At 46.1% G+C, this 24,326-nt stretch overlaps 13 protein-coding genes across 13 annotated transcripts; 6 read left to right on the top strand and 7 right to left on the bottom strand.

Moving 5' to 3' along the window:
* Positions 1-357: 357 nt before the first annotated feature.
* Positions 358-1,666, top strand: C8R40DRAFT_446617 (protein-tyrosine phosphatase-like protein). Its single transcript, XM_046235087.1, has 4 exons — positions 358-678; positions 748-1,229; positions 1,294-1,500; positions 1,555-1,666. The coding sequence occupies exons 2-3, from the start codon at positions 855-857 to the stop codon at positions 1,486-1,488; spliced, it is 570 nt and encodes a 189-aa protein (XP_046090909.1). The 5' UTR covers positions 358-678; positions 748-854; the 3' UTR covers positions 1,489-1,500; positions 1,555-1,666.
* A 124-nt stretch (positions 1,667-1,790) lies between these two features.
* On the bottom strand, positions 1,791-3,031 carry C8R40DRAFT_1158440 (Phosphoribosylformimino-5-aminoimidazole carboxamide ribotide isomerase; the record flags this gene model as incomplete). Its single annotated transcript, XM_046229737.1, has 10 exons — positions 1,791-1,872; positions 1,922-1,985; positions 2,036-2,086; positions 2,132-2,199; positions 2,257-2,287; positions 2,340-2,416; positions 2,469-2,572; positions 2,621-2,691; positions 2,739-2,857; positions 2,907-3,031. 10 exons carry the CDS (start codon positions 3,029-3,031, stop codon positions 1,791-1,793), a joined length of 792 nt encoding a protein of 263 aa, XP_046090908.1.
* Positions 3,032-3,206: 175 nt separating this feature from the next.
* Positions 3,207-4,375, top strand: C8R40DRAFT_1166047 (uncharacterized protein; the record flags this gene model as incomplete). The annotated part of the gene is made up of 7 exons (XM_046230792.1): positions 3,207-3,298; positions 3,353-3,454; positions 3,506-3,551; positions 3,600-3,689; positions 3,741-3,875; positions 3,928-4,125; positions 4,175-4,375. 7 exons carry the CDS (start codon positions 3,207-3,209, stop codon positions 4,373-4,375), a joined length of 864 nt encoding a protein of 287 aa, XP_046090907.1.
* On the bottom strand, positions 4,290-5,255 carry C8R40DRAFT_446536 (uncharacterized protein). The gene is made up of 4 exons (XM_046235086.1): positions 5,127-5,255; positions 4,977-5,076; positions 4,868-4,918; positions 4,290-4,812 (listed from the first exon to the last, which is right to left on the bottom strand). Exons 1-4 carry the CDS (start codon positions 5,130-5,132, stop codon positions 4,397-4,399), a joined length of 573 nt encoding a protein of 190 aa, XP_046090906.1. The 5' UTR covers positions 5,133-5,255; the 3' UTR covers positions 4,290-4,396.
* A 27-nt stretch (positions 5,256-5,282) lies between these two features.
* On the bottom strand, positions 5,283-7,555 carry C8R40DRAFT_1083316 (alcohol dehydrogenase). Its single transcript, XM_046227243.1, has 12 exons — positions 7,337-7,555; positions 7,198-7,278; positions 7,092-7,142; positions 6,901-7,034; positions 6,801-6,845; positions 6,436-6,747; positions 6,203-6,370; positions 6,064-6,136; positions 5,929-6,011; positions 5,850-5,872; positions 5,607-5,793; positions 5,283-5,548 (listed from the first exon to the last, which is right to left on the bottom strand). The coding sequence occupies exons 1-12, from the start codon at positions 7,502-7,504 to the stop codon at positions 5,401-5,403; spliced, it is 1,473 nt and encodes a 490-aa protein (XP_046090905.1). The 5' UTR covers positions 7,505-7,555; the 3' UTR covers positions 5,283-5,400.
* Positions 7,556-9,051: 1,496 nt separating this feature from the next.
* C8R40DRAFT_1083309 (uncharacterized protein) lies at positions 9,052-10,529 on the bottom strand. Its single transcript, XM_046227242.1, has 3 exons — positions 10,271-10,529; positions 9,950-10,215; positions 9,052-9,894 (listed from the first exon to the last, which is right to left on the bottom strand). Exons 1-3 carry the CDS (start codon positions 10,425-10,427, stop codon positions 9,397-9,399), a joined length of 921 nt encoding a protein of 306 aa, XP_046090904.1. The 5' UTR covers positions 10,428-10,529; the 3' UTR covers positions 9,052-9,396.
* Positions 10,530-12,759: 2,230 nt separating this feature from the next.
* On the top strand, positions 12,760-15,904 carry C8R40DRAFT_1083296 (aspartic peptidase domain-containing protein). Its single transcript, XM_046227241.1, has 11 exons — positions 12,760-13,056; positions 13,109-13,139; positions 13,194-13,212; positions 13,266-13,348; positions 13,399-13,419; positions 13,475-13,530; positions 13,587-13,858; positions 13,909-14,104; positions 14,164-14,286; positions 14,341-14,448; positions 14,500-15,904. Exons 1-11 carry the CDS (start codon positions 12,911-12,913, stop codon positions 15,623-15,625), a joined length of 2,181 nt encoding a protein of 726 aa, XP_046090903.1. The 5' UTR covers positions 12,760-12,910; the 3' UTR covers positions 15,626-15,904.
* On the bottom strand, positions 15,774-17,988 carry C8R40DRAFT_445882 (uncharacterized protein). The gene is made up of 2 exons (XM_046235085.1): positions 17,465-17,988; positions 15,774-17,403 (listed from the first exon to the last, which is right to left on the bottom strand). Exons 1-2 carry the CDS (start codon positions 17,894-17,896, stop codon positions 15,922-15,924), a joined length of 1,914 nt encoding a protein of 637 aa, XP_046090902.1. The 5' UTR covers positions 17,897-17,988; the 3' UTR covers positions 15,774-15,921.
* Positions 17,989-18,359: 371 nt separating this feature from the next.
* On the top strand, positions 18,360-18,785 carry C8R40DRAFT_1034241 (uncharacterized protein; the record flags this gene model as incomplete). Its single annotated transcript, XM_046223407.1, has 2 exons — positions 18,360-18,673; positions 18,725-18,785. Coding segments are annotated over 2 exons (375 nt in total), but the record flags the coding sequence as incomplete, so codon positions are not given.
* A 116-nt stretch (positions 18,786-18,901) lies between these two features.
* On the bottom strand, positions 18,902-19,289 carry C8R40DRAFT_1166042 (integral membrane protein required for ER to Golgi transport; the record flags this gene model as incomplete). The annotated part of the gene is made up of 3 exons (XM_046230791.1): positions 18,902-18,960; positions 19,017-19,154; positions 19,208-19,289. The coding sequence occupies 3 exons, from the start codon at positions 19,287-19,289 to the stop codon at positions 18,902-18,904; spliced, it is 279 nt and encodes a 92-aa protein (XP_046090900.1).
* A 91-nt stretch (positions 19,290-19,380) lies between these two features.
* C8R40DRAFT_1083289 (ribosomal protein L22/L17) lies at positions 19,381-20,512 on the top strand. The gene is made up of 4 exons (XM_046227240.1): positions 19,381-19,436; positions 19,486-19,864; positions 19,921-20,128; positions 20,186-20,512. The coding sequence occupies exons 2-4, from the start codon at positions 19,616-19,618 to the stop codon at positions 20,419-20,421; spliced, it is 693 nt and encodes a 230-aa protein (XP_046090899.1). The 5' UTR covers positions 19,381-19,436; positions 19,486-19,615; the 3' UTR covers positions 20,422-20,512.
* C8R40DRAFT_1083287 (Ribophorin I) lies at positions 20,472-22,338 on the top strand. The gene is made up of 6 exons (XM_046227239.1): positions 20,472-20,851; positions 20,910-21,113; positions 21,165-21,458; positions 21,511-21,918; positions 21,969-22,107; positions 22,160-22,338. Exons 1-6 carry the CDS (start codon positions 20,565-20,567, stop codon positions 22,298-22,300), a joined length of 1,473 nt encoding a protein of 490 aa, XP_046090898.1. The 5' UTR covers positions 20,472-20,564; the 3' UTR covers positions 22,301-22,338.
* On the bottom strand, positions 22,339-24,243 carry C8R40DRAFT_1083283 (uncharacterized protein). Its single transcript, XM_046227238.1, has 6 exons — positions 23,779-24,243; positions 23,600-23,722; positions 23,452-23,547; positions 23,320-23,397; positions 23,087-23,257; positions 22,339-23,033 (listed from the first exon to the last, which is right to left on the bottom strand). Exons 1-6 carry the CDS (start codon positions 24,154-24,156, stop codon positions 22,383-22,385), a joined length of 1,497 nt encoding a protein of 498 aa, XP_046090897.1. The 5' UTR covers positions 24,157-24,243; the 3' UTR covers positions 22,339-22,382.
* Between the last annotated feature and the right edge of the window lie 83 nt (positions 24,244-24,326).

Below are 24,326 nucleotides of genomic sequence, written 5' to 3'. Positions count from 1 at the left end.
CATCGAGGAAGAGCTGTGTAAAATGTTAAACCCGAATTTGCTTCAAATTTGATTAGTCACCCCATTAGGGTTATAACTTCATGTCTAAAATACAAAAATATGAGCAGTACTGGGTATTCTTATGAACCTATGTCAGAAGGTGAATTGAAGGAAGAGTTGCCTATAAGCTGGCAGCAGATCTTGTAAGAGAGAAACTTTTGCATGTGATGTGACTTATTAAAAGCGCGCTGCTAAGCCTATAGAAATATATCGTAAGCGCACCAAAATTGTGCGCGCCATTATACCCTCACAAAGCGTGGAAATATTTTTGTCGCGCCATATAGCACTCCCAAAGCGCTGTAATATATTTGTCCATAATCCAACAGCATACATAACATTCTTGGAGATTTATTCCGACTCATACTTTGATCCGATGGTAAATTGAAGAGATCTCGAGATCAATCAGCGTCATACATAGCTCAGCTCTAGAGCGCCACAAGGCGCCACATGAATTCGCTCCTCTTTTTCCGATCCTCTTACTCTTTTACATCCTTTCCTGATTTCTTTTCTTGGTCTGAGCGTTCATGTTCTAGACCTTGCCTTTCTTTTTCGTCACTAGATAAGAACTTGAGGAACTCTCCCCAAAGTTCTCATCGGAAAATCCAGGAACACCCTCGAAGTCGAACTCTTTGTTGATAGGTGGGTGTATCTATCTCATGCCTCAACTGTATCTCTTGAAGATCTAGGTTGGATTTCGACTTGAAGAAGAATCACGGTTGACGAATCGATGTCCCATCACCGTACAGAGTTGTAAACGATATAAAACACACAACCGTATTTGCTCTAGTATCGACTCGACAATCAGAGGTTTTACGATGATTCGATTCGATAATGTTCCTCCTGAAGTGATGCAGGCAATGTGCACTCCGATGCATCAAGTGCTTGCACCTTCAGCCTCTTCGACCTCCCCCTCTCACGCCACTGGATCACTCTACGTAGGCTCCTTGTCCGCTATCACCGACTACGATCTCCTTCGTACCTATCGGGTCTCTCATTTCATCCAAGTTCTTGACGCTCCGTGGCTTCCCCCACTTCCCGAAACTGATGGGTACGGCGGCAAAGTGACCAGCTTTAAAATTGAAATACTAGACACAACTAGTGCAGATCTCAAACCACACCTGGAAGATGCATGTAATAGCATAGACCGTGCATTACGGAGCGGACGAAATGTGCTCGTTCACTGCCAGCAGGTCCTATCATTGTGGCGTTTGTGATTATATGTCCTTGCTGATGTTCATGTTCTTCTCAATGTAGGGAATCTCTCGCTCTGCTGCTGTGGTGATCGCATATCTCATACGCAATCACGGTATGTCTTATGACGCTGCATTTGCTTTTGTGAAGCGCCAGCGGGCATGCATTAAGCCAAACACTGGTTTTGTCAACGCGTTGAAGGAGTGGGAGTCATCGTGGCACAGGCCGGTAATGGGAAATAGACGATTTACCACCTGAAATGCAAGTCAGGTATGGAGCATTTTTAACCATGATTTTTCAAACTAGATTAAATCATTGTCACAGCATGCAAAAAGCCAATAATGGCAACTTCGGTCCTCTTTCCGTATCTTACGCTCTCCTTTTTTTCATATCAAAAAATCCACGTTCGCTGTTTTCTCCGAGTCGAAATCAGAAAGTACATGTTATCCATATTCGACTATCATTAGTTTTAGTATTCTTTATATCCGTTTTGTCTTCGATATTCTTGCGACATGGGTTGGGCTAAGGTTGTATTATTCGCATTTTACCAATGTCTTCTTTCATGAATGGCGCCTTGCAGAGTCCGATAACCTCACGAGGTCATCAAACTTAACCAATGAACCTCCAAAAATATCGAGTGAGCTAAAGTCGCTCTCAGCTCCCGTTTGCTCGAGTATCACGTGAAATATACCTTCCGTATGTCAGGTCTACTCGTCCAAGCGATAGACGGTCGACGAGATCAAGATCAGAGACGTCTGGAGTAATCAATCAGAGAGCAATTCTCAGAAGAAAAATCAACCATTACCTTTAGCGCCGCCAGCATAAGTGACCGGGATCCGACACCACTCTCCTAGTTCTAGGCGGCATTAGCAAGGGTTATACAGCCAGAAGTTCGATTTACTTGTGACTAAGGCCTCGTCGATACCTTGACAAAGCCCTTCAACATCTGCTGCATGCACCAAAAATTCGCTGATTGGGCGCAATCAGATGGAAGGGATATGGCCAAAGGAGAGCTATAAGAAGCACCTGCAATAGTTGGATAAAAGGTCCAAAGACTCTAAAATTTCCAATCAATGTGGTCTGACGAACGCTGTACTTGATCGACCAACCTTGACAAACTTCCATCTCTGTCAAATCTTGCCATTTATTCATAGCAACGAACCATTTTTCTCCTTTCCGACGACAGCTGTCTTCAGGTTTTCAGCTTGTTCGTAATACTGGAGATGTTTTCGGTTTACCTGACATCGACAACAAGCCTGTCTTTCCCCACAGTGGTTGATATAGCTTCCAACTTCGCCAAGGAGAATTTGGATTCTGGGAAGAGATACGATGTGACGATAACCTGCATGCAAATGTTAGCGAATGAAATTTGAATAGAAAAATGATAGACTTTGCTCGCTCCTGCATTTAGCCACTCCGTAGCGTTCTTGTCAGTGATCCCTCCACCGATTTGAAGACCTCCTGGAGCATGGTCAGATACCTCTGCAGTAGTTGAAACTCGCCCTAACCTGGCCACGCTGCCAAAGCCTCCTTGGCTGCTTCATCGTTTCCGGGACCCAATTTGATGACATGCCCACCCTCAAGGAAATTGTCTTTGTAAAGACGTGCAAACTCGGCAGGTGGCTTCCTGAAAATATATAAGGATGGTTGAGGTTTTTGAGCAACAGTAAACAGACTGAGAAACAAAATTCGTCTTGAGGTCGTTGGGATTGGTATCGGAAAGAGTACCTCCAACTATTTGTTTGACTTGGCCTCCATGTAGATCGATACAAGGTCTGAATACACTGCGCCTTTCGGTCATTCTCTTGGAGGAAACCAACACGATCTATTATCTAAGAAATTTTGTGGAAGGAGAAACTCAGCACATGACCGAATTCTTGTCTTAAGTTTGATCTTAAATAACTTCCATGTTCGAGTTCAAGTCGTTCCAACAGCCTGCCGACGATCATGTCAAGAATGTTCCTGAGGACATCGATATGGATGAGGACGATGAAGATTTTCTCGAGACAGGTGGAATGAAGCTTACTTGGCCTGGAGAATCCCTGACTTCGTCCCAAGATTATATGCGGTACGCCCAGAAGATTACACTGTGAATTTGTACTGTGTTCTTACTTTTTCCCAGCGGGCACGGAACCTACGTTGATAATGAAGAAGTGGTGGCCTCAGTCAGCGGACTCGTAGAACGCGTCAACAAACTAATAACTGTCCGTGCGGTACGCACTAGGTTAGTACAATCAGCGTTGATTGTATGATATTCTCTTACATCATTATCAAGATATAATCCTGAAGTTGGAGACCTCGTTGTGGGGAGGATTACCGAGGTATGGACAATTACTCGACGGATTTTATGGTATCTCATGCCATTGTAGGTCCAACCCCGTCGTTGGAAGGTAGATGGAAACTCAAGGCAGGATGCGGTTCTTATGCTTTCGTCGGTCAACCTTCCTGGAGGAGTTCAGGTATGCCCTTTATTCCTTGAATAATAACAAAACGCTGAACAAGTCAAACAGCGACGAAAACTCGAAAGTGACGAACTCCAGATGCGGACATTTTTCGAAGAGGGTGATTTACTAGTAGCTGAAGTTCAGGCATTCTTTGGTGACGGTACTATGTCCTTGCACACTCGATCATTAAGTTATGGGAAGGTCAGTGATAATCTCTTTGTCTTAGTGAAATGTGTTCTCAAAATTTGATCAGCTTAGGAACGGCCAACTGGTGACTGTGCCACCAATTCTCGTCCGACGTTTAAAATCCCACTTCATATCTCTTCCGTGCGGAGTCGATCTCATATTGGGTCTGAATGGGTACATTTGGGTCAGCAAGCATGTTAAAGAAAACGAACGTGAAGGCGAGGAAGCGTTTGATGCTGAGGCAGTTTATTCAAACCGGAACGATGTGAGTGTCATATCGATGTTGCTCGGACTACAAAAGCTCATTTGCCTAGGATATTGACGACTCGACACGAATGGCAATCTCTCGAGTCACAAACCTCATCATCATACTCGCATCCCGCTCGATTCCTCTTACCGACACGATCTTGCTGGATGCTTACGACTGGTCCCTTGAACAGGAAGGGGACGTCAAAGACTTGTTGCAAGAGGATGCAAGCGATGCGTTGGTAACCACAATACTTGCAAAAGGTTGATAACAGCAACGAACACTATGTTCAACCGTCCGCGTCTTCTTCGCTGTCCTCATCCTCATCAGCTTCATCGTCGTTTTCGTCGTCTTCACTTTCATCATCTTCATCTTCATCGTCCTCTTCATCAATAGTCTCGTCGCCAGGCGCCAGCGCTGCAGGTTGTTGTTGCGTTTGAGGATTTTGATTGCCAGTTCCGCTGGCCATCTTACGCGCCTCTGCTGCTTTGAGCGCCGTCTCTTTCTCTTCATCTACCGGCAGCAGTTGATCAAGAGCCAAATCTTTCCACCGAAGAGTACCGGCAACACCGCTTCCGTCATATCCCATATCCTCAAAGAGAGCGCGCGATGTCGGATCGTATGGTGGTCGAGGCCTAGAGGCAGGGTGTTTGATACTTCTGGGGTTTCCATATGGATATGATGGATGAACATGGGATGGCAGATCTGAAGATTGTCAACAAAACTCGAAAGTTGGTAGCGTAGTGTAGATTCTGCCCACTATCTGAGTCATCTGGGTTCGGTGGTACCATGTGTTGAGGAATATCGAGTTCTGTTGAATGGAACGCACGTTCAGAGAGAGCACATTATGTTTTCATTTAGAAACAGACCCTCGTCCGAAAGTTCCCCTTTGATATAATCCGACGTCTCGAGTGTGTCCAGCACTTGGAGATCGTGCTTGGACATATGCAGATAGCAATATGTGAGATCCTAAAAGAAACTTCAGTGGCTGAAGATGAATGATACGCAAAGATTCCAACAGTCATGATTGTTGTGATCGTGATACGGTCTGCAAATTTAGTTGAGTGAGCGACGAGATATAAGATACAGAAGAACAAGCACGTTCGGAAAGAAGAATATCACGTGCAGTATTGACGCGTCGCGTTTCCTCTCGCGTAGGTTTAAACTTATAATTATTTAATCCAAAAGCCACAATTGCTTAAATAGATACACGGTGTTAATGTACATACATATACGATTTAGTACGTTTTTGTAAATCGCCGTTTGAGTCGCAAACTGTTCCCTCATACTCTCTCAATACTCCATCGAACTTTCGATCATTCTCCTCAAATGGTGCCTTCCGTCTTCACCTACAAAATCTCCGATCCCCGGTGCCAGATCCAGAACACGTCGCTGAGGAATAGTACCCTCAACGAGCATTTCTATATCTTTGTTCTCGTACCTGTCCCAAAAGGGGTAAGTTTTCTTCATAACGATTGTGAATCGTCTTCAATCCTCACCCGACAGCTTTCAATCCACGAGGGACACCCAGACCATCTAAGAAACGCGCGATAGCCTCAAAGAGGTAAGCACCGATTTCTGAATCGGGTATGCGGGAAATGCTTGGGTCGGAGATGGTGGTATTGGTGAAAATGGCTAGTGCTTGTCGATGTCGATCGGGAGAAGAAGGGGAGGTGAATTGGAAGACTGAATTCAAATGGTTTGATCAAGTGGTAATGTTGGTGAACCTGGATGAACCGCACCTGCTGGACCAGTCAATGCAACACTGGAGGGGAACAGTTGCTTAGAAGCGTTTAATTGTGGATAGAAGGTGAGATATACCTGACACCGTGCGGGATTATGGGGTGGTCAACTTCATATCCAGCGTGTTTATACTTGGGTCCTTGCTTGTTCAATCCAGAGATCTGAGGCAAGAACGGTATAGGCCTGTGTGTAGTACTAGATCAATTCACCTACGGGATAACTCATTCCGTGGCAGAGATGGACACCCGCGTTTCCGAACCCTATACCGGCAAATGAGGCTGCTAGACTGTGAACGAAAGAAAGATTTACTATTAGCAGGCCGAATATCCCCTTCAACACACAACAAATTTACAGCATCTGTTTCCTAGCTTCTTCATCATCTCGATTTTTGGCTATGCGCGGAAGGTATTTCACGGTAGTTTGTAATGCCCACAACGAGAAAATGTCAGCGACCGGATTGCTTCCTTGGTATGTTGGTCGGTTAATTGGGTTTGCGGGCCGAGGGGTACGTTCGGTATATCTATACCCCCCACCAGCCCACGCGGAGTGAATCAGTGTGTGTAAAGTGAGAGTTGCTATACGCACGGAATAGCAGTGTAACTTTCCATACTGTGGAAAAGAACGTCGAGTCCAGCACTTATATGTACTGCAGTCGGGCAGGATTCAGTATTTTGGGTGTCCACAATCCCAAGAACCGGTTTGAGAGCGCGACTTGCGATTCCAGTCTTGAAGGAACGGGATGTTATGTCGACGATAGCTGCACCAGTAGTCTCGGAGCCAGTTCCAGCTGTGGTGGGAACAGCAATGAGAGGACGAAGAGTATGTTGAACTGGAAGGCCTTTTCCAATCGGTGCATTGATATAGTCCATCAGGTCTGCATCTTTGTAAACAGTAAAGCTAGAAAGATATAGAATGATGAGCAGTAACGAAAGCAAGATCAATGGCATTACAGATTGGCTGCTTTAGCAGTATCTATGACACTTCCACCACCGACACTAGAAAGTAAAACAATATATCAGCCGAAACAAAAGTGTTTTCTTACGAACTTACGCCAAGAAGTGACTGAAGTCATGTTCCCTTGCCCATGAGATGGCCTTCTTCCAGCTATCTTCAGTCGGTTCGGCTAGAACTTGGTCGTATACTTCAAATGGGAGGTCCTCTTGTGATTGTAACGAACGAAGAGCCTGCATTCATGATTCAAAGTAACTCATTTAGAATTACTGTAACGAGGAAGGACGAACCGTCTCCATGGGTTTCAGTTTTGCCACTGTTGGATCTGTGAAGACCCCGATCTAGCACAAAGTCAATGTAGATCATGATAGGGGCAACGCAGCAACTACCCCACACCTTCCGTGCCTTCATGTTCTTCAGGTCCATTCCCACCTCTGCAGTGACACCGTCACCAAATCTCAGATTAGAACCAGACACCTTGTGTAGAAAGTCAATAAAGAGTACAAGGGCATTTGAAATGTCTTCCTATGCAAACCTCGAATGCATATTCCTTCTGAACCGTTTGAACAGGCGTGGCCATAGACCGAACTTGACTGACGGCAGCTAATTGCTGATGATGAGAATGACTGGCACATCCATGGCAAGGACATGCGGTATGCTGAGAGGCATTGATTAGTCGAGAAATAACTCTCCTGGACGCCATTGAAAGTTTAGATCAAGAGCAGATTGATGAGCCTGGGAAACCTGGGGAAACCTCACTCTAAGCGCTCGGAAGATAGCGTGACCGCGGAGACGATCCCGGTTCCCTTCAATACCACCGAATGCTAATTTGCTTCACAACGTTGAAACGTTATTGCTGAGGTATGTAGGCTTATGTAGGGCACAAATTCTCGAGCCATTCTCCGAGATCAACAAAAAATATAGCTATGTTCTGCTGATGCGGCAGTCGCTTCGAAATACTCGCGATCGTTGAAATCGTTGAAATCGTTCCTGGATTAGGAATTTTTGTGTAGTGCGGAGGCGGATGGGCGAAGGTAAGAGAAGACATGAGAAAACATCGAAATGACAGCGAATACAGAGCGACAGGCTGTATGAACTGGTTCGCTTTGCAGTTGGAACATGGGCGCCGGATGAGCTCGAATGGGCGGCGAGGAGATCTCTTGGAGCAAACAACGACGCACTGAAATATGATGTCGGCTTGTTTTGTGCGGAAAATCTCATAGAGTCATATGTTGCTACAGCAAGAGCACTGTCATATTTGTTTCATCCAGTTTTCCCAAGTTACTAGAAGATGATTACCATTTAGCTACTTGTGTATGCCAGTGTGTCAAACTACATCTGTAAAACCTGTATTTTCGGCTAAGAGCTCGAAAGCAGCTGACAGCACTGTCCAGCTGGGAAAGCACTCCCAGCAGTACTGAAAAACTGCTGGGAGTGCTTTCAGTGCTGGACAGCGCTCTCCAGCTAGTACCCTTGCTCTCGTGAACATCCAGGTTTTGCAGATGTACTAGGTGAGCCTATCTGTAGAAGTTGAACAAAATTGTGCAGTATGGTGTATTGTACAAGATTGTACACATTTGAAGAGATTTGAAGAGATTTGAAGAGGATCTCCCCCTCCGAGATTTTAAAGAGGGGGAGGGTCATCCACTACTTATTTCATGAAGGATCGAGAAATTACTTCAGTTTCATCGCAAGACATCGTCGCACGAATTGCTCTATCACCCTCACCCGAGTGTGATAAGGTGTGGTGTTCGATACAGTCACCGTCCCTTTCCGGGACGCCCCGCACAAATGTCAAAGAGATCGCGTTGATGCACTGGCGATCTCAGGCGATCTCTTGGGAAGTGGATAAAATACAGAAAGAATTGGATACGGAGTTCGAGAAGCTATACAGGACCTGCGGAATTGTGGTTAACTCGCTTTAACTCGGTTGTGAGGATCTTGATATGTCAGGATTACATAGAACGAGGCCCTTTTCAAGCCCGAATAATTACACAGCGAATGACGTCCTAATCTACAAACAGACGTCTCGAAAGGGTTGCCCGAGTATGTAGTCGGAAAGTAGCCGCGAATGTCTTCTGCATTGGAGAGAACGGGAATATGTCATTAAAGATTACACACCGCGCAGACAGCGCAGTCGGAAGTTCGGAATTATTTTGTCGGCGCGTTTTAACGCGTCGCGGTTGAATTTCCGCCAGTCATATGTTGTTACGTCGATTCCGGACAGCTGTAGAGTCGTGTCATCCCACTCAAGCCCACTCACTGTCGTTTTTAGTGCTCACGCGAAGGTCGTGTTATGGAAAATTCGAGATAAAGAGATAAGGTGTGATTTCACATTGATAGGTGCAATGTGCAACTGCAGTAAGGTAAGACAGGCAGTAAATAAGTGGGGTAGATATAACTTTAGACTATGTAGGCGTAAATATACATTGAGGCGAATTTCGAAGTTGAGATGGGAAGCACTGCAGTACTATTGTGCGAGTGCATATACGAGTGCGAGTAGATGGGAAACAAAATCAGATAGATAGCAATAGGGAACGTTGGGGCATTCGAGAAGATATGCAAGGGTTGAAAAAGATGTGAAGTCAAACAAACTCAAACTTGTATCGGAAAATGTGTCTGCGTATGATGTGAAGGAATGGGAAAAGATCGTAGAAGGTCTCCAAGACCTGAATTAGAATGTGTTGGAACTATTGAGTCTTTTGTGGGGGCCAAAGATTCAGGAGAGTTATTCAATGTTGATGGTGTCCGTGGGGAAGATGAACCGTCTGAGGAAATCGGACTCGAAGGCTCAAGCTCTGGACACGAAGTACGATGGTGGGTTCGAGTATGGTGGCTTGGATATCCGGTATGATGATGATGATGATGATGATGCGAGGAAGAATGGGTATGATGATGGCGAGAAGGTGAGGTCAAAGGAGCGATAGCAGCAGAAATACCAGCGTGGTGAGAAAGGATATCATCTTCTGAGATGCTCAATTCCCAATCCAAAACATCGAGGAACTCGCGTTCAATACGCCCCACATCTCGCTTGCCGAAGACACCGGTGCACAGTGCCCAGTGTACGTTCTTTAACGTAGAATCATTGAGATACTGTGAAAAGGGGTAAGTTGACATGTTTCGAGTTGTTGTATGGGAAGATACAAACCTTTGATGCAACAATTATCGCGCCAAGAAACACTCGTTCTAAGGCCCATTCCTCGAGGGCAATGTGTAAATGTGGTTTTGCTCTATCAATGTAGGCAAGCGAAACAAGGACGATAGGGGTAGTCACTTCGGCTCGAGTGAGGACATTAGTGACGAAAGTTGTGAATTTGGTGTGTTCTGGGCGATGTGAAGGTGTTCTTCCTCGGGTGTGAGAGGGACGTCCCATCGCAAAATCGACAGTCTCTGCTACACAATCTACGACATAATCTAAAAAAAAATAATTAGAACTCCAGTTTAATAAAAAGAAGCATAAGATAATCACCAATGATCTGTTTCGAAAGCTGAATGTCCACCAGTTCAAGAAGAGCTGGCGAGTGGATAGAAGGGTCAACAAGGCTGGCATGGTGGACAGGAGAAGACTTGGGCGAAGACATCGGTGAAGACGATGAAGAGCTGGATGAGCTGGCGCTGGTGCACATTTGGCAAACGAGGCGAACGGTTTCGGAAAATGGGTTGAGGCGTTGCCATTATATATGTCTGGTTCCGAAAAAGTAAAGGTGAGGTTTCCGTTTGACTCGGTGACGCGATGACTGAGCGATTGCCATCGGGACTCGGCTGATGATTACCCCCATTCACTGCGGCTCAATTTCTGCCGAGCCAGCTCTTCCGCAAAAATCGTAAGCAAAGTTCAGTCATTTCTTTTCCGAGTTTTTCCACTCGTCCCCGCAGCAGTAGTAGAAGTACTACGCCCCAATGACCCGCTCAGAGCTAGAAGCGTAGCCGTAGCTTTCAGAACGTCCTTTACAGCTTTTCTAATTTTCGTTGTAATTTTCCGCTGTACAGTCATCCATCGATCTCTATCGATATCCATCAATTGGAGGCTGACTCACAATAACTTTTAACTGACTCATTTGACTGGCGAAGCTTTGAAAGCAACCTCAGTTACTAAAGCCATTCTGACCTTCTAATAGTAATCAACGCCATCTCGACGCCATCGGTATACCTTCTCAGTTCCAACTCAGAGGACAGGAAAATTTTCGGACGCGTCTGGCACAACGCCAATCAAGGCCAATCTTATTCCGGATTCACAACGGAAGAGAACGAAATTGACGTCGTAACTTATGATTATTGATGTCAAATCTTCAATCCGAACTTTGAACCTTCAACGGAAACCCGCATTAGCGGCCATCACCAGTTTTCCTATCTCTTCCATTAGTCTGCAATAAACGCTTTCCGGGAGAAATCTAGTAGGTGTCAACCTGTGTCAACAAGTAGAGCTTTCAACAACGACAAGGTTCCCTTCGTTGCAATGAGGATTCATCATCTGAATCAAGAATTCCACCATTCACAACCCATGCCAATTCCAAACTGTCCTTAAAGTTATAGGTCCTTATAGAGGGTTGAGGAGGTTAGAGGTCCCGAGTCATCTCAAGCTACAAACATAATACCGCGGCAAGCCGACACCCTGTCATTCCGCAAATCTTGATTAACCAAGCCGTGAATAATGGGGGTCAAGATCAATCCGTGAATGAACGTGTCCTCTCGGAAAGGTACATCGCAAGTACGTGTTTCCGACGTGTGCAAGAGATTTAGATTTCTATTTTTTTTTTTAGAAATTACGAATTCAGTCCGAGTTTCCGCGAAAGGCGGTGGCAGTGCAAAATGAACCCAAAGTACAAGAATAACTCATATGCCGTCCGAGGCCGGGTTATATGCAAACGACAGTCCTTCGTAGCTGCAACTTATATATCTCCAATCTCGGTTGCTTAGGTGATAACACTCTTGCAATTGTGAAGAGGCGCATCCTGGGCGCATCGTTTGGACCTCAGGAGGACACCTCCTAAACAACTCAGTCATCTGCATGCACCGTATAGCGAACCAAGTATGTCTTCAAAGCTTCAGCGTTCAACGCTCTTATCTTCCTACTATTCACGAGTGATTCACAACTGCATCTCAGCGGTGCGTTTCGCACGGATAATACTTGCTTGGGACCTCGATAACCTCATCTCATTAGATTTCGTGCAAGAAAGCAACTGTCTAATCACTATCTGATTTTGCTACTAGCATTATATTGAATCGTGATTCAGGTATGGGACTACGAATGTTTCGGAGCGGGTTGTATCCAGTGATTCTAGTTTGCGCAGTGACTACATATACCAAGCTTGTCACCCATTTTGATTTACAAGACATGTCTTGTCTTGTGTTCTGCCAATGTTTGATTGTTTGAGCCGCGATATTCTCTTGCTAGGAACTAGGTTGAACAGGAATTCCTAGCACGAACGACAGTGGCGAAGCTATTAATCATTAGCGTTGCAGTGATGGTCAGTTTCGAACCTTTTCTTTTCTCTTCTCTACATATGCCCTTGCTTCCCTATCCTTCGTTTGATCCCTCTCACAGAGTATGTAGAACACTTGATTTACAGCTTGCACCCGTCCTTTTCCCCACAAACCCCGCATCACTCAATACTCTCGCCTCCTTCCAACCAGAACTTTCCAGTCATACGATTCAAATTTGATATTTCCGGATCTGTCAGCTTTTGACAATCACTAGATTCTTTTGGTGGGCAACGCACCGCAAACTGACGAACTTGAAGTAACGGCGGCGGCGGTGGTGGCTACTCAAGCTCAAGTGCTGAGCTTCTGCGGGAAGTACTTTGGGATAGGTCTGGGATAGGTTACTTCCAGCTTCATCAACATAAGACTTGCATGTTCGTGGTCCTGGATGCGATAGCATGTATTTACATACATAATTTCTATAGTCGAGCACAAGTTATTTTTCCCGAACCATCAATTTAATATGATGAAGTTTGGACTTGGTGAGAAACAACGGTTGCGAGGTTCGCAGGACTCTTCCATCGTCTGCTGCGGTATCTCCTCGCTTTCATGAGAAGGCTTCTCTCTCTTTCTTCATACACCCTCCTTACACGTCGCTCTTTACGTCTCACCAAATAACTCACCAACGATGAAGCTCCATTTCATCCTAGTGGTGCTGACTACACTTATCGTCACTTCCGACGCTCTCAAATTTCCAGTACGGAAAGTTAAACGTTCTTCCCTCCAAAAAAGGGCATCTGGGAACGTTACCACGTCCACGAATGATACTATCAGGTGCGCAACATTACCATGAGCTCCAGCCATTGCTGAACGTCCCTTGGTCTAGCACTGTGTCAGACCTCATTTACATTTCCGATGTAAGTAATCGCGCAGCTTGTGCTATAAACCTTTCACCCATTTCTCATTTTCAGATCACTGTTGGAGGCGTCGGTTGGTGTCCCCAAGTTTCCAGACTACCTATTTCGGCTCATGTTTTCGTTCAGAATATCCTATACAATTGGACACTGGATCTTCTGACCTTTGGATCAAAGGCACTTCCTCACCATTGCCAAATTCTTCACAAACTGTACGTTTTGCTATTCGCTTTCATGCTCAGCTCAACTAACGGTTCAACAGTCTACCACGTACAATATCACCGTGATTTCCTTCAATATGTCGTCTGGGAGCTTTAAGATGCTAACACTCATTATAGTATGGTATTGGTTGGGCCTATGGCACAGTGTCTTATGCGAGTGTAGGATTTGCAGGGTGCGTGTAGCAATACTCATCTTGTGTAGAGCCTTCATTGATTTTCGTACTCTCAGCATCAACATTACAACCCAAGCATACCTGGACACCTCATCAGCAAGCAATCCTGCATTGAGTTATGGCGCTGATGGGATTGCTGGTTTAGGGTTCACCAGTCTCTCTACCATCGATGCTCTTGTGAACAATTCAGATTCTTCGAGTGGTAGAAGCTTGTTATACAATTTGTTCATGCAAAACCCTTCCGAACCCAACTTTATTGCATTCGCCCTTGAACGCAGCTCTGACGACGATGCTGACAGCGATGATGTTGAAGGGAGTTTTAGTATAGGTACGCGCTCGGTCATTCAAGCTTTGGGCTTATTACTCATCCGTTGTAAGGTGAATATGACCCTGCGTACACCGCAGTCGCGAACAAAACTTCAATTCCTACTTGGCCAATCGTTTCGCCGACACGGTGGAGTGTTTTACTAGAGGCATACATGATTGGCTCGGATACACTCAGTCCTACCACTCAAGTTGCAGACGTGCCTTCAAACAGAGCTGTAGTAGTTCTTGATACCGGTACCTCGTGGTCGTTAGTTATATCATTTCTTATATACCTCAGACTATCTACTGACATTCATCATTCTTCAGCTATGTTCCTTCAGATGTGTGCGAAATCATTTATAGTGGGATTACCGGCGCACAATATAGCTCTGATATCGGGCAGTGGGTATTACCATGTGATGCAGAAATTGACATGGCTCTTCAACTTGGGTAAGTTTAAACGGTTTCTCATCTATACCCTGTTCTTAATAATTCGGTTTGCAGTGGTCAAATCTTCCCTCTCCATCCTCTTGATATCAACATCAAGAATTCGGCCGATTCCTCTACATGCCTTGGAACCTTTGTTCCGACTTCTTTCGCCGGCGATGACTTGTAAATATAGGGATCTTAATGTGCATTAATCTGGGCTAATCCATTATCTAGTGACTGGCTACTCGGTGACAACGTGCTTCGCGCTATGTACTCCGTCTATGATTTTGGGGACTTCAATTCTAATGGAGAGATGATTGATCCTTTCCTCAAATTGCTATCCCTTGTTGATCCCAACGAGGCATCGGGAGATTTCGTTAAAGCTCGCGGTGGTACTGCTAAAACTGGAATCACATACAATGAATCCAATGCCACTGCTAGTACTGCCTCTGTCACGTCCGTGGATCTATCTACTGAAGTAGCGGAAACATTGGCCAAAATCGGAACCTACTTTCCCGTTATTTTGGCTATCGTTGCACTCAACGCCCTCGTGCTTCTTGCCCTTACTATCGTGGGAATCATTATACTTTGCAAGAGGACCAAAAAGAACAAGAGGCAGCGTATCATGGATGTGAGAACTCGTGCTCCGATGGGTAGGATGAGTCCTATGCCTTTGAACAGCCGAGACAGTGCTGCCACTACGGAGCCACATACCTACGAACCGATCTCTATGGCGTTGACAGAAGATACAATGTTTGTTCCACCCTCGCCTCATTTCAAGAAGTACAATGGTTCAATTAGGAGCGGAAAGGGAGCTGATAGGCCTTCAAGCCTCGCAACTCTACCCTCGCAGCGTAGCTTTCATCAGGATGGCACTCCTGAAGATGCATTGTTCGGCCCTCCATCACCTGGCTTCCGGGATTTTTCTGACGACCGCCCAAGAAGCATGGGGATGCCGTCGAACAATCCTTATCAACCGTTTGTGGCTGGGGCTCCTGCGAGCCAAGCACATGGTCCAGAGGATCCGCTATTTGTTCCCCCCCGCTCTCCAATGCGATCTTCGCATTTCGACCGCCAACCGAGCACGAGTTCCACTATTGCAGGTCCGAGTGGACTTGGTAGCCCTCAATCAACGCAGATGCTAGATGAGCCATTTACGCCTCCTCGGGCGAGATTCCAATATGACGCAAAGACTATCGACCGACCAATCAGTATGGGAAATACACCTCCGCCCATGCCAACTCCTCAGCACGAAGCTCATCCTTTAGAGGAGGATATTACAATGACACCTAACCCTGCTTTCATGAGGGCACATGCAGGAGAGGGTTCATCGGGAGACCGACCGATGAGCGTTGCTTGAGTTCTTAGTTCGCTCAGTTGTTATGGACCTATATCTCTCCATGTTTTCGTGTACCTTTACTGCGCATCTGGTCATTTACTTCATATATCCTGCTTTGATCATTTTCCTTTAAAGTTATAATCGAATTCGGACTCTTTTTTTTCATTCACCTTCATCTCGCACAGCATGATGTTCTTTTTTGGGGGTCTACAGAGACCGATATGTCCTGGATACGTCTTTCTCGGACTCATTTGATAGGAATGCAATAGGTAGAGTAAGTAGTGTTTTAATAAAAGGGCTACTGTTGTAATACTCCTCTACGAGGACTTAAAATTAAGAATACGACCTCCAGTTTTTGACAAGCGATTTGACTGTATTGTACTAGCACCCTCTCTAATTTCCCTGGGTTTGGCATGTACTTGTTTCCGGCGTATATTGGGGATGAAATCATTGTCAGATTCGGATCCCAACAACTTTTTGGCCTCGACTTTAAGTGACTGCCAGCGCACGAGATCATCATCTCGAGGTCGATCCTGTGCAGTACTCCGTGAAGACAATATATCTATGCCTTCCATTGCACTACGTGCCAATTTAAAGGCATAGAATAGTTTATCTTTCACGGCTTTCTTTGATTCCAGGGTATGTGAAGGCCGCGCCAACGACTGGATCCCGAAATGGTGGACTAAACGAAGGGCTTGGCGAATGTTTGCCCTGTTTTCTGAGCCTACTGCGATCCTCATCATGCTCGATAATATCTCTGCTGTTGGAGGGATGTTTCTCCCTGTCGAACGATGATCAATGCGAGGTTCCTTTGCCTCCACGCCGTCCATAAAATCGTGACAATGATAGCCCGTCATAAGATCAAACGCCTTAACAGCCACGCGCCAATTATTCTCCGGCCTGCAGATGTGAGAGATGAGAAGATTGAATGTTGGATACGTGGGACGAATTTTTGTTGCGGCGGTTGACGGAAGCTTGATCTCTTGTGTGAGCATCCACTCGATAAGCTCTATAGCTTTTTCGGAACAAGAAGAGATGTTGGCGGCGATGAGTGAGTGTAGAACTTGTTCGACGTGTGCGCGATCTATGATGGATGGTCCACCTTGAGATTCGGGACGCTGGAGAACAGCACCAAAGAAATTGATTGCGTGGAGGGGACGGGAGCTATTCCGACAGAGGGTTAAAATGGCGGCAAAGGACTGTGGTTGAAGTGGAAGGATGCCTTTCCCTTCGGAAGGAGCAGAATCGGCCACCCCATCGAGCCCGACCAAACCAAAGTACTCATTTGCAAGGCTGAAGGCGAAATCCTGGTCAATGGTACGACCTCGGGAGAGGGCTACCATCGCGGATGAAACCAATTGACCGTCAATTTGGAATTTAGTTCGACGCAACGCTTTTGTCATTAGATTCCACAACAGTTTTGCACTAGCTGCGTTTTGTACAAAATCTCCTGTTTCTGCCGTAGGCTTCATGGCCAATGCTTGGAACATGGCTGTAAACAGAAGATGGTCTGGAGCGAGACGACCTTCCGCGTCAAGGCTATAAAACACGTCGAATATTTCCTGGTGAAGGCCCGTTGCACCGAGGATCTTTACGTAGGCAGCGGTTGGAGCGAGGGAAAGCTCAGCGCTCGATGGGTCGTGCTTCTTCACAGCGTCGACATGACGCATGAAAGCTTGATGGACGGAATGTGCATTTGCAAGTTGTTTTGGATGCGACTCCCAATCTTCTATCCGCGCTAGACCATTCATCAGAGTTTGAAAAGTTCGGGTATTTGGTCTGTGACCTCGTCGCTTCATCTAGTCGATTGCTCAGAATTGTAACAGTTGAGACAGTGTGAGCAGAAATTATAGAACGCACATCGATATAGAGATCATGGGCCAACCGAAATCGTTCCGCTTTCAGGCATTCCCAAATCAAGGTATTCCATACCGGTACATTTTGTGCACCCAGAGGAGAATTTTTCAGCATGGCGACAGCAGTATCAACCTGAGCTCCGTCACATAGCTTCTTTAGCCGTCCAGAGAGAATGTGGGGTTCAAGGAGAATCTTTCCATCAGGGTTGGGCTCTTTATGAGAGGGACTGTAATGTTTCGACCTGTATTTTGCGACGGTGTTCTCTGCCGAAGATTTCCTAGAAAGCTGTTTTCCGGGTGCACTAGGTTCAGGATGACCGTGAAGGCGACGGTTCGTTGAAATACCTGCTCTAGCGTGAAATGAACGTAAAGGAACGGTGTTTGACAATGCTGCTAGTGAATGTCGTGAAAGCATCGAATTCGGCGCACGGACCATGAATTTTTGAGGACGGTCACGCGCTTTTTATCACTCTTAATTTCTTACTGGCTGAATCGGAATTTACCTGGGTAGAATTTCGGAAACCGCTTCAAGCTAACTGGGCCAAGGACACGTCGCGTTAAATGTGCGGGAATTCAAGTTCCAATACTTAAATAAGGCTTTGCACGTCTTTCTCAAGATGGATGGACGTCATGTATCGATTCCGAACCACTATTTTCTTTGTGCTCTTGTTCTGTGCTGTGACAGCCTTCGCTGTACCAACCTTCGAGGGCCAATATTCTATAGGCTCGCTCATTCCAGGATTGTCTTCTTTGCAAGCTCTCCGTGAAGGTCATAGTCGGAAATCAGCGCCAAGACACCTAAACGTTCGTCCGCCGGGTGAGTATCAACAGTGGTCATCCTACTGAATCCTAGGCTCAATCCAAAGACAATGTTGAACCTGTTTTGAACAGATGCGATCGGGAATCTGACTATAACATCTGGTGCTGCTGGAACTCCACTCTTTTACATTCATCGTAGTCGCTTGTGGCGATATGTAAATGAGACGAGTATTCACGCCGTAAATGTTGTCAACGGCACCGAAGATGCACCTGGGACAAACCAAATCCCACTCCAGATGATGCTGGATGAGCAACCAGGCGGAATTAATGGAGGGGTTTGGAAGTGGCAAGGGACGATGTTGATATATCAGCTAGGTAGTCAGAATAACTCAGGGGTATACTACGACTGCATGCTACCTAAGGGAGGCAGAGGCCTATTAACTTTCCTTCAAGGGTACGTGTTCCGCGCTCGCAGCCGGGCCAAGTACTAACCTTGTTCCGACAGAGTCCCGACGCCTCGAGGATGTAGTCTGTTGACACTACATGGCTTCGAACACGATGTGTAGTATACCGACACTTAGTTGGGTGTGTTTCGGATGTGCAGTATTTGGAATTCAAGATCATGAATTATGAGGGGATATTTCGAGAAGGTGATACAATGGTCGAAACCGAAGGTTATTCTCTAACCACCGAGTATTAGTTCGTACATGATCACTATGATGTTAACTGCGATCAATGGTACTATGAGTTTCTTGAGATTTAGTGGTCTGAAGTCAAGATATAACGAATACACGTACTACGCAGCAACGTCCGCACAGCGCTGATGAGGTCTATTATCTTCGTTTTGATTGCAACTTCCTGGCCGAAGGCAGGCTGATCGTAGGCTTGGAAGCCTGGGTTGTTGTTGCTTTGAGGGCGAGCAGAAGTCCAACCGACTGAAATTGAGAGTGAGCAGTGACAGTACATGGAATTCTCGTTCAGGGCATACTTCGCGCCAAAAATCGATCTTCACTCAATACGGCCATTGCATTCACGAGTAGAATAGACACATATATGATGGTGCCCAACATCGTGAGCAAAAAAAAAGGGACGGCGACCGAGAGCGGGTCGACGTGGTGGAGGTGCGTGAAACGGCGGTGCTGTAACGTGACTTCAGAATAACCGTACTTCTGAATCTTAGAATCTCACTCTCGCGATGCACAGAGGTCTCCTCAATGGTGAGCAATGTTTCTCTTTGTCAACAAAGGGTCCTAAACACTGTCACAGTGACGCGTTCAATATCTACTGCTCATCCGACGCATGCCTTTGTTGTTGGACCTTCTCGGTCGATTCAAAGACGTCTACAAACCAGAAAGTCCGCCACAAATTAGTTATCTTTCTTCCGTTACCTGATCCCATGCAAAATAGTGCGAGTACCTACAACCCTCTCAGTTGGCTGAGACAAAAGCTTACAGCGGACCGCCGAGAAAAAGAGTCGAAGGAGGATATTCTAGCAGCCAAGGCAGAAGCGAGAGAAGAGGGCCAGCTCAGCTTGTTCGAACAGACTAAATCAGTCGTTCATAGAATGGAGACTGCTGCTGCGAAGAAATCTTCCTCTGTCGCTTCAGCCAAAGTTGAGAAGCCCAAAAAGCCGCTGCCGACTTCGGTTTGTGCCAACAAGTCTCCTTCACTGCTTGTAGTTGACCTCTTGTTCGCTTTTAGCATAAATATTCTACGACCTACTTCAAGATCTCTCCTCGAAAACTCAACATGTTAGGTAATCAGATTTCTGGGCAACCGATAGACTATGCAATCCTGCAGATGCAATTTAGCGAAAAACGGGCCAGTAAACGAATCATGAACATGTTGGCTACTGCAAAGGATCATGCATACCGATATAAGCATCTCGATAATTCCAAATTAGTCGTTGGTTCGTATACGTCTTTTCATACTTGCTCTTGCTGTATATACTGACCGCAGCACTTAGCCGAGGCATGGGTGAATAAAGGAAAAGTCCTCAAACGAATAGAGCCTCGAGGACGTGGGCACATGGGTATTCGCAAACACAAGCAAGCTAAAATGCACGTCGTGCTGAGGGAAGGGAAGTCTGTGGAGGAGCAGAAGGAGAAGGAACGGGCGTACAAGTTGAAGAGAATAATCGCCGCCGCGGCGGTAAGGGAAGATAAGCCTATACGCAATCCAGGAGCTATGTGGGCCTGGTAAATATGTAGTGTAATCTACTTGCTAATGAAGAGGCTTCCCCGTCCACAGACGCGCCCTGGAAATAGGCGCCCTGGGCGACACGTCGTTTAAATTTGTTCACGCTTTCTTTTCGAAGTTACATTGTCCAACTCTTTCCACGAATTATGCTGCGTCTATGGAACGCAATTTCATGTCTTTTGCTGGCTTCAGCAGCGGCATCAGCATCCAGTCAGTCATTTGAAAATTCTGCCATCGTTCGTACCATCGACCTCGGAGGTTCTCTCGTACACGTCACGACAACTTTTGCTGTCAAGGCCCTCAAGGAAGCTGCGGGCGTGTATACTATCACTCTTCCAGAGGATGAGATATTCAATACCAGCTGGCTGGAGGTCAAAGTTAAAGGCAAGCAACAGCCTTTGACTGTTACTTATAGCGGGGCCCCGGCTGGTAGGTTCGTATGGCTTGATCTGTTCTTCGTTTGGCTTTCATTCTAATATCGCAACCGACAGTAAATCTCATAATTTGGATGTCTCCCTTGAGAAGCCTCTTGAAGCTGGAGCGACTATCAATTTGGTTCTCGAAACTGTGCAGACCCACACTACGCGGCCTTGGCCGCAGCAAGCCGCCCAGGACGAAGACCAATCGCTCAAATATGAGACATCTCTTTTTGTTCTGAGCCCTTACAACACCAGTGTCCAGCGAACGAAGCTCAAGTATGTCTTTCATATGGCCAGCCGTAACTGAAGTTCTTACTTGTCCGCTAGGTCTTCTTCCCCTCGTATCATCTTCTACACCACGCCAGAGAATGTCCAGGCATTCACCCTCGAGAATCCTGTAACTAAATCCGGATCGACTGTAACGTATGGCCCTTACAGTAACGTTCCTCCATCAGCAAACCAAGCCTTCCTTGATAAATACCAGCAACGTGTTGTTTTGCATTACAGCTATGATTACCCTGTCTTGGAAGTGCTCAAGCTCAGACGTGCAGCGGAAATTAGTCACTGGGGAGCCAATCTGAACATTCAAGATGATATTGTTCTCCATAATGCAGGCCCGCGGTATGATCTTTCACGCATGTCTTCATGGTTCAGTTGGTTCATCAATGCATAGACTCAATGGACACTTTTCGCGACTTCAACACCAGACTCAGTCGTTCTATGGTCGCGGCGCTCCTCATGTTCTTCCATTGTTTACTGTCCAACTCCCTCCTGGCATCCGAAACACCTATTACCTTGACCAGATAGGGAACGTTTCAACATCTCACCTACGTGTCGCGCCTTCGGTTTCCCGTGGACTGAAAAATACACAAAACAGCGTACTGGAACTCAAGCCACGATACCCCATCATGGGTGGCTGGAATTACACTTACACCCTTGGATGGGATGCGCCATTGGGAGACTCGGGTAGCTACGACCCAAACACGGGCAAGTACATTGTTAGTGTCCCTGTAATGACAGAGATTCCTGGAGCCGTCGTCAACGATGCAGAGATCTCCATCATCCTACCAGAGGGCGCTACGTGAGTGTCGTTCTTTTCGGAGCAAACCATGGTTGATGTTTTTCAAAAAGTGATGTTGATTATGTTGCGCCGTTCCCTGCTCTTTCCAACGAGATTTCAACACATGTGACGTATCTTGACACCATTGGACGACCTATGGTCATTTTCAAATATAAAAACCTCACCAATAAGCATGCAAAACCTATCTATGTGGGTTGAGCCAATTCATTCATTCTCGAGTCTCAGTTATATTTTCTCCCAGGTTTCGTACAGAGTGCCGATCTCCGCTCACCTGCGCAAACCCATGGCAGTTGCAACAGTGTTGTTGGTTCTGTTTACTTTCGCGATGGTAGCTCGTCGTGTGGATCTTACCATCCACAAGACGCCGACCAAGAAAATGTAAGTTATGTAGGTAGAAAATAGAAAATGTTTAATGCATGGATTAGTTACTCAATGAGCAATGAGTGTTGATTAACGTAAGGATATCATCGATAGTATCCATTCGAATAACCACCTTTGTAGCGGGGGCCTTGCTCTCTTCCCTTTTCCCGTCCTCGGTCCTGTTCTCTCTTCAGATTCCTGTCTTCTCTAGGGCTATCTCTGTCCCGATATTGATTTCTCTTTCTCTCTCTGTCTTTGTCGGAACGTCCGCTGCCATGCTGACGGTGATATGTGTCGTTGTCCTTTGGTCGACCAGAGCCTTTCGAACCAACATCTGAGCTGATCCTCCTTAAAAGATCCTGAGGTCCAGATGCTTGATTGGATGCACCTTTCACCTTCAATTCGAATCGCATCTTCTTCGGTTGACTCGGCGGTTTCTGACCGTTCCCCGGGTTTTTCTTGGCACCATCACGCATAGGTTTCGCAAGGCGTGAGAAGGGATCATCCTCATCCTCATCATCTAGCAGGTGCGCGCGCATTCGTGCTATCTCCTTCTTCTTGGCTTGTCGTCCGACATTAATTGGAACTCGGCCACCCCAGTCGTTCCATTCCGCTGAATCGAGCTCCCATTCCCGAGGTGCCCGGTCGGTGTTGCCCGTCTCAATTTCAGAGAAGGGACCTGTGAGGAGATTGGTGATTCCGAAAGCAGAGTTCTCATCAGGAATGTCGTGGACATGCCGCATTACCTCACAATCCTTGATATATCATGAGAAGCGAAAATGGGGTGAAACCGAATGTATATACGCACATCCCCCCAATGACCACACTCGCCACAATTATAGCACCAGCTATCTTCCGCAATATAACCTTCTCCACCTTGACCCAAAGGACGTGTCTTTTTTGATCTGCGAGCTTCCATTGTACTGATGCGGTCTGCATCCTTCACATAGTGGTAAATTCGCCAATGTGTGGGGCATTCCTGTTCGTGGGGTATCGTGGGGTTGGTTGATGTAAACAAGATAAATTTTTGTAGGGACGTACGCTTGTCGCATGGGCGGACGAACCACATCGGTCGCAATCGTCATAAGTATTTGCAAGCTTGCCACGATTTGGACAACTCTATACAGGAGCGTAAGATAACTTCACTTGGGAGATAGCATTACTATCACTAACTGCACTCAAATGGCCCTTCATCCCACATGCAAAACAGACTTTACTGATTGGGCAGGAGTAAGTAGAATGCTCATTGCGAACGCCGCAAGTTAGACACTACAAATGGATATATTGAGAGGACTATCTTGGTGAAAAAGCTCGTACGCACTATTATGACCGAACAAGCACTAGTTTTGTGGTCTCCTTTGACGCCGCAGTGTTTGCAGACAATTACACTTGCAGTCTTCGTTCTGTCTGGTTCCAGTTGAAAATACCGTGTTACACCCAACTCCTGTGTTTCCGTAAGTCAACCACAAAGCATGTGATGAGAACATAAGATTTATGTACGTCGGGTCCACCGTAATCAAGATATTCAACATAATCCTGGTCTTCCGAAGCTGGAGCTATGATCTCAACAGGAACAGAGCCAAGCACGGAGACGTGAGCTGGCAGTAAGAGTTTGCCTTCATTGGACTCGTGTTCCTGAGGTATGGTAGATATCGTCGGCCGCAGAGCTTCAGATGGATCAAGGTCAACGATAAATAATTTGGAGTTATCTATGGGAGTTTCCGATCTGAGTTTCTTGGTGGATTTTTTGTTATCTTTGGAGCGACTGCTTTTGCGCTTTTTAGGCTGTGGAATGATCTGAACGTCTTCATCAGCAAATGATGCGTGGGGGGACTGAGATGAAGGGAGAGTGAGGTCGATGATTTCTGGTTGAGCCATATGGTTGGAGAAGAAAGCAGTGTTGAATTTTCAATTCAGTATTTCCGGCTAACGTACTCGTACAACCCTTACAAAGTCACAACAAGTGTGACAATATCTTGGTTACACACCAACGTCGACCGAGCCCAGAGACTTACTTATTTCTTCTTGCTTCTCTTCCTCCACTCGAC

Source organism: Lentinula edodes, assembly GCF_021015755.1.
Source record: "Lentinula edodes strain Le(Bin) 0899 ss11 chromosome Unknown C8R40scaffold_3, whole genome shotgun sequence".
NCBI lineage: Eukaryota > Fungi > Basidiomycota > Agaricomycetes > Agaricales > Omphalotaceae > Lentinula > Lentinula edodes.
Note: the sequence above shows the minus strand (reverse complement) of the source record. Positions and strands in the feature narration are given on the sequence as shown.

Excerpts from the sequence above, each read along its gene's own strand:
- C8R40DRAFT_446617 (XM_046235087.1), top strand. The coding sequence starts at position 855 with ATGATTCGATTCGATAATGTTCCTCCTGAAGTGATGCAGGCAATGTGC. Across the intron at positions 1,230-1,293 it reads TGCTCGTTCACTGCCAGCAG|GGAATCTCTCGCTCTGCTGC; the intron begins GTCCTATCATTG and ends TTCTCAATGTAG.
- C8R40DRAFT_446536 (XM_046235086.1), bottom strand. Across the intron at positions 4,919-4,976 it reads AGGGGAACTTTCGGACGAGG|AACTCGATATTCCTCAACAC; the intron begins GTCTGTTTCTAA and ends TCCATTCAACAG. Across the intron at positions 4,813-4,867 it reads GAACCCAGATGACTCAGATA|ATCTGCCATCCCATGTTCAT; the intron begins GTGGGCAGAATC and ends GACAATCTTCAG.
- C8R40DRAFT_1083316 (XM_046227243.1), bottom strand. The coding sequence starts at position 7,504 with ATGGCGTCCAGGAGAGTTATTTCTCGACTAATCAATGCCTCTCAGCAT. Across the intron at positions 7,035-7,091 it reads AACTGAAACCCATGGAGACG|GCTCTTCGTTCGTTACAATC; the intron begins GTTCGTCCTTCC and ends TCATGAATGCAG. Across the intron at positions 6,137-6,202 it reads GAAGCTAGGAAACAGATGCT|TCTAGCAGCCTCATTTGCCG; the intron begins GTAAATTTGTTG and ends TTTCGTTCACAG.
- C8R40DRAFT_1083309 (XM_046227242.1), bottom strand. The coding sequence starts at position 10,427 with ATGTGCACCAGCGCCAGCTCATCCAGCTCTTCATCGTCTTCACCGATG. Across the intron at positions 10,216-10,270 it reads GCTTTCGAAACAGATCATTG|ATTATGTCGTAGATTGTGTA; the intron begins GTGATTATCTTA and ends ATTTTTTTTTAG. Across the intron at positions 9,895-9,949 it reads CGATAATTGTTGCATCAAAG|TATCTCAATGATTCTACGTT; the intron begins GTTTGTATCTTC and ends CCCTTTTCACAG.
- C8R40DRAFT_1083296 (XM_046227241.1), top strand. The coding sequence starts at position 12,911 with ATGAAGCTCCATTTCATCCTAGTGGTGCTGACTACACTTATCGTCACT. Across the intron at positions 13,859-13,908 it reads TGAAGGGAGTTTTAGTATAG|GTGAATATGACCCTGCGTAC; the intron begins GTACGCGCTCGG and ends ATCCGTTGTAAG. Across the intron at positions 14,287-14,340 it reads GACATGGCTCTTCAACTTGG|TGGTCAAATCTTCCCTCTCC; the intron begins GTAAGTTTAAAC and ends TTCGGTTTGCAG.
- C8R40DRAFT_445882 (XM_046235085.1), bottom strand. The coding sequence starts at position 17,896 with ATGGTCCGTGCGCCGAATTCGATGCTTTCACGACATTCACTAGCAGCA. Across the intron at positions 17,404-17,464 it reads CCCATGATCTCTATATCGAT|ATGAAGCGACGAGGTCACAG; the intron begins GTGCGTTCTATA and ends GCAATCGACTAG.
- C8R40DRAFT_1083289 (XM_046227240.1), top strand. The coding sequence starts at position 19,616 with ATGCAAAATAGTGCGAGTACCTACAACCCTCTCAGTTGGCTGAGACAA. Across the intron at positions 19,865-19,920 it reads AAAAGCCGCTGCCGACTTCG|CATAAATATTCTACGACCTA; the intron begins GTTTGTGCCAAC and ends GTTCGCTTTTAG. Across the intron at positions 20,129-20,185 it reads TAATTCCAAATTAGTCGTTG|CCGAGGCATGGGTGAATAAA; the intron begins GTTCGTATACGT and ends CGCAGCACTTAG.
- C8R40DRAFT_1083287 (XM_046227239.1), top strand. The coding sequence starts at position 20,565 with ATGCTGCGTCTATGGAACGCAATTTCATGTCTTTTGCTGGCTTCAGCA. Across the intron at positions 21,114-21,164 it reads GTCCAGCGAACGAAGCTCAA|GTCTTCTTCCCCTCGTATCA; the intron begins GTATGTCTTTCA and ends CTTGTCCGCTAG. Across the intron at positions 21,459-21,510 it reads CTCCATAATGCAGGCCCGCG|ACTCAATGGACACTTTTCGC; the intron begins GTATGATCTTTC and ends ATCAATGCATAG.
- C8R40DRAFT_1083283 (XM_046227238.1), bottom strand. The coding sequence starts at position 24,156 with ATGGCTCAACCAGAAATCATCGACCTCACTCTCCCTTCATCTCAGTCC. Across the intron at positions 23,723-23,778 it reads TTGATTACGGTGGACCCGAC|GAGTTGGGTGTAACACGGTA; the intron begins GTACATAAATCT and ends ACGGAAACACAG. Across the intron at positions 23,548-23,599 it reads GTGCTTGTTCGGTCATAATA|TGTCTAACTTGCGGCGTTCG; the intron begins GTGCGTACGAGC and ends ATCCATTTGTAG.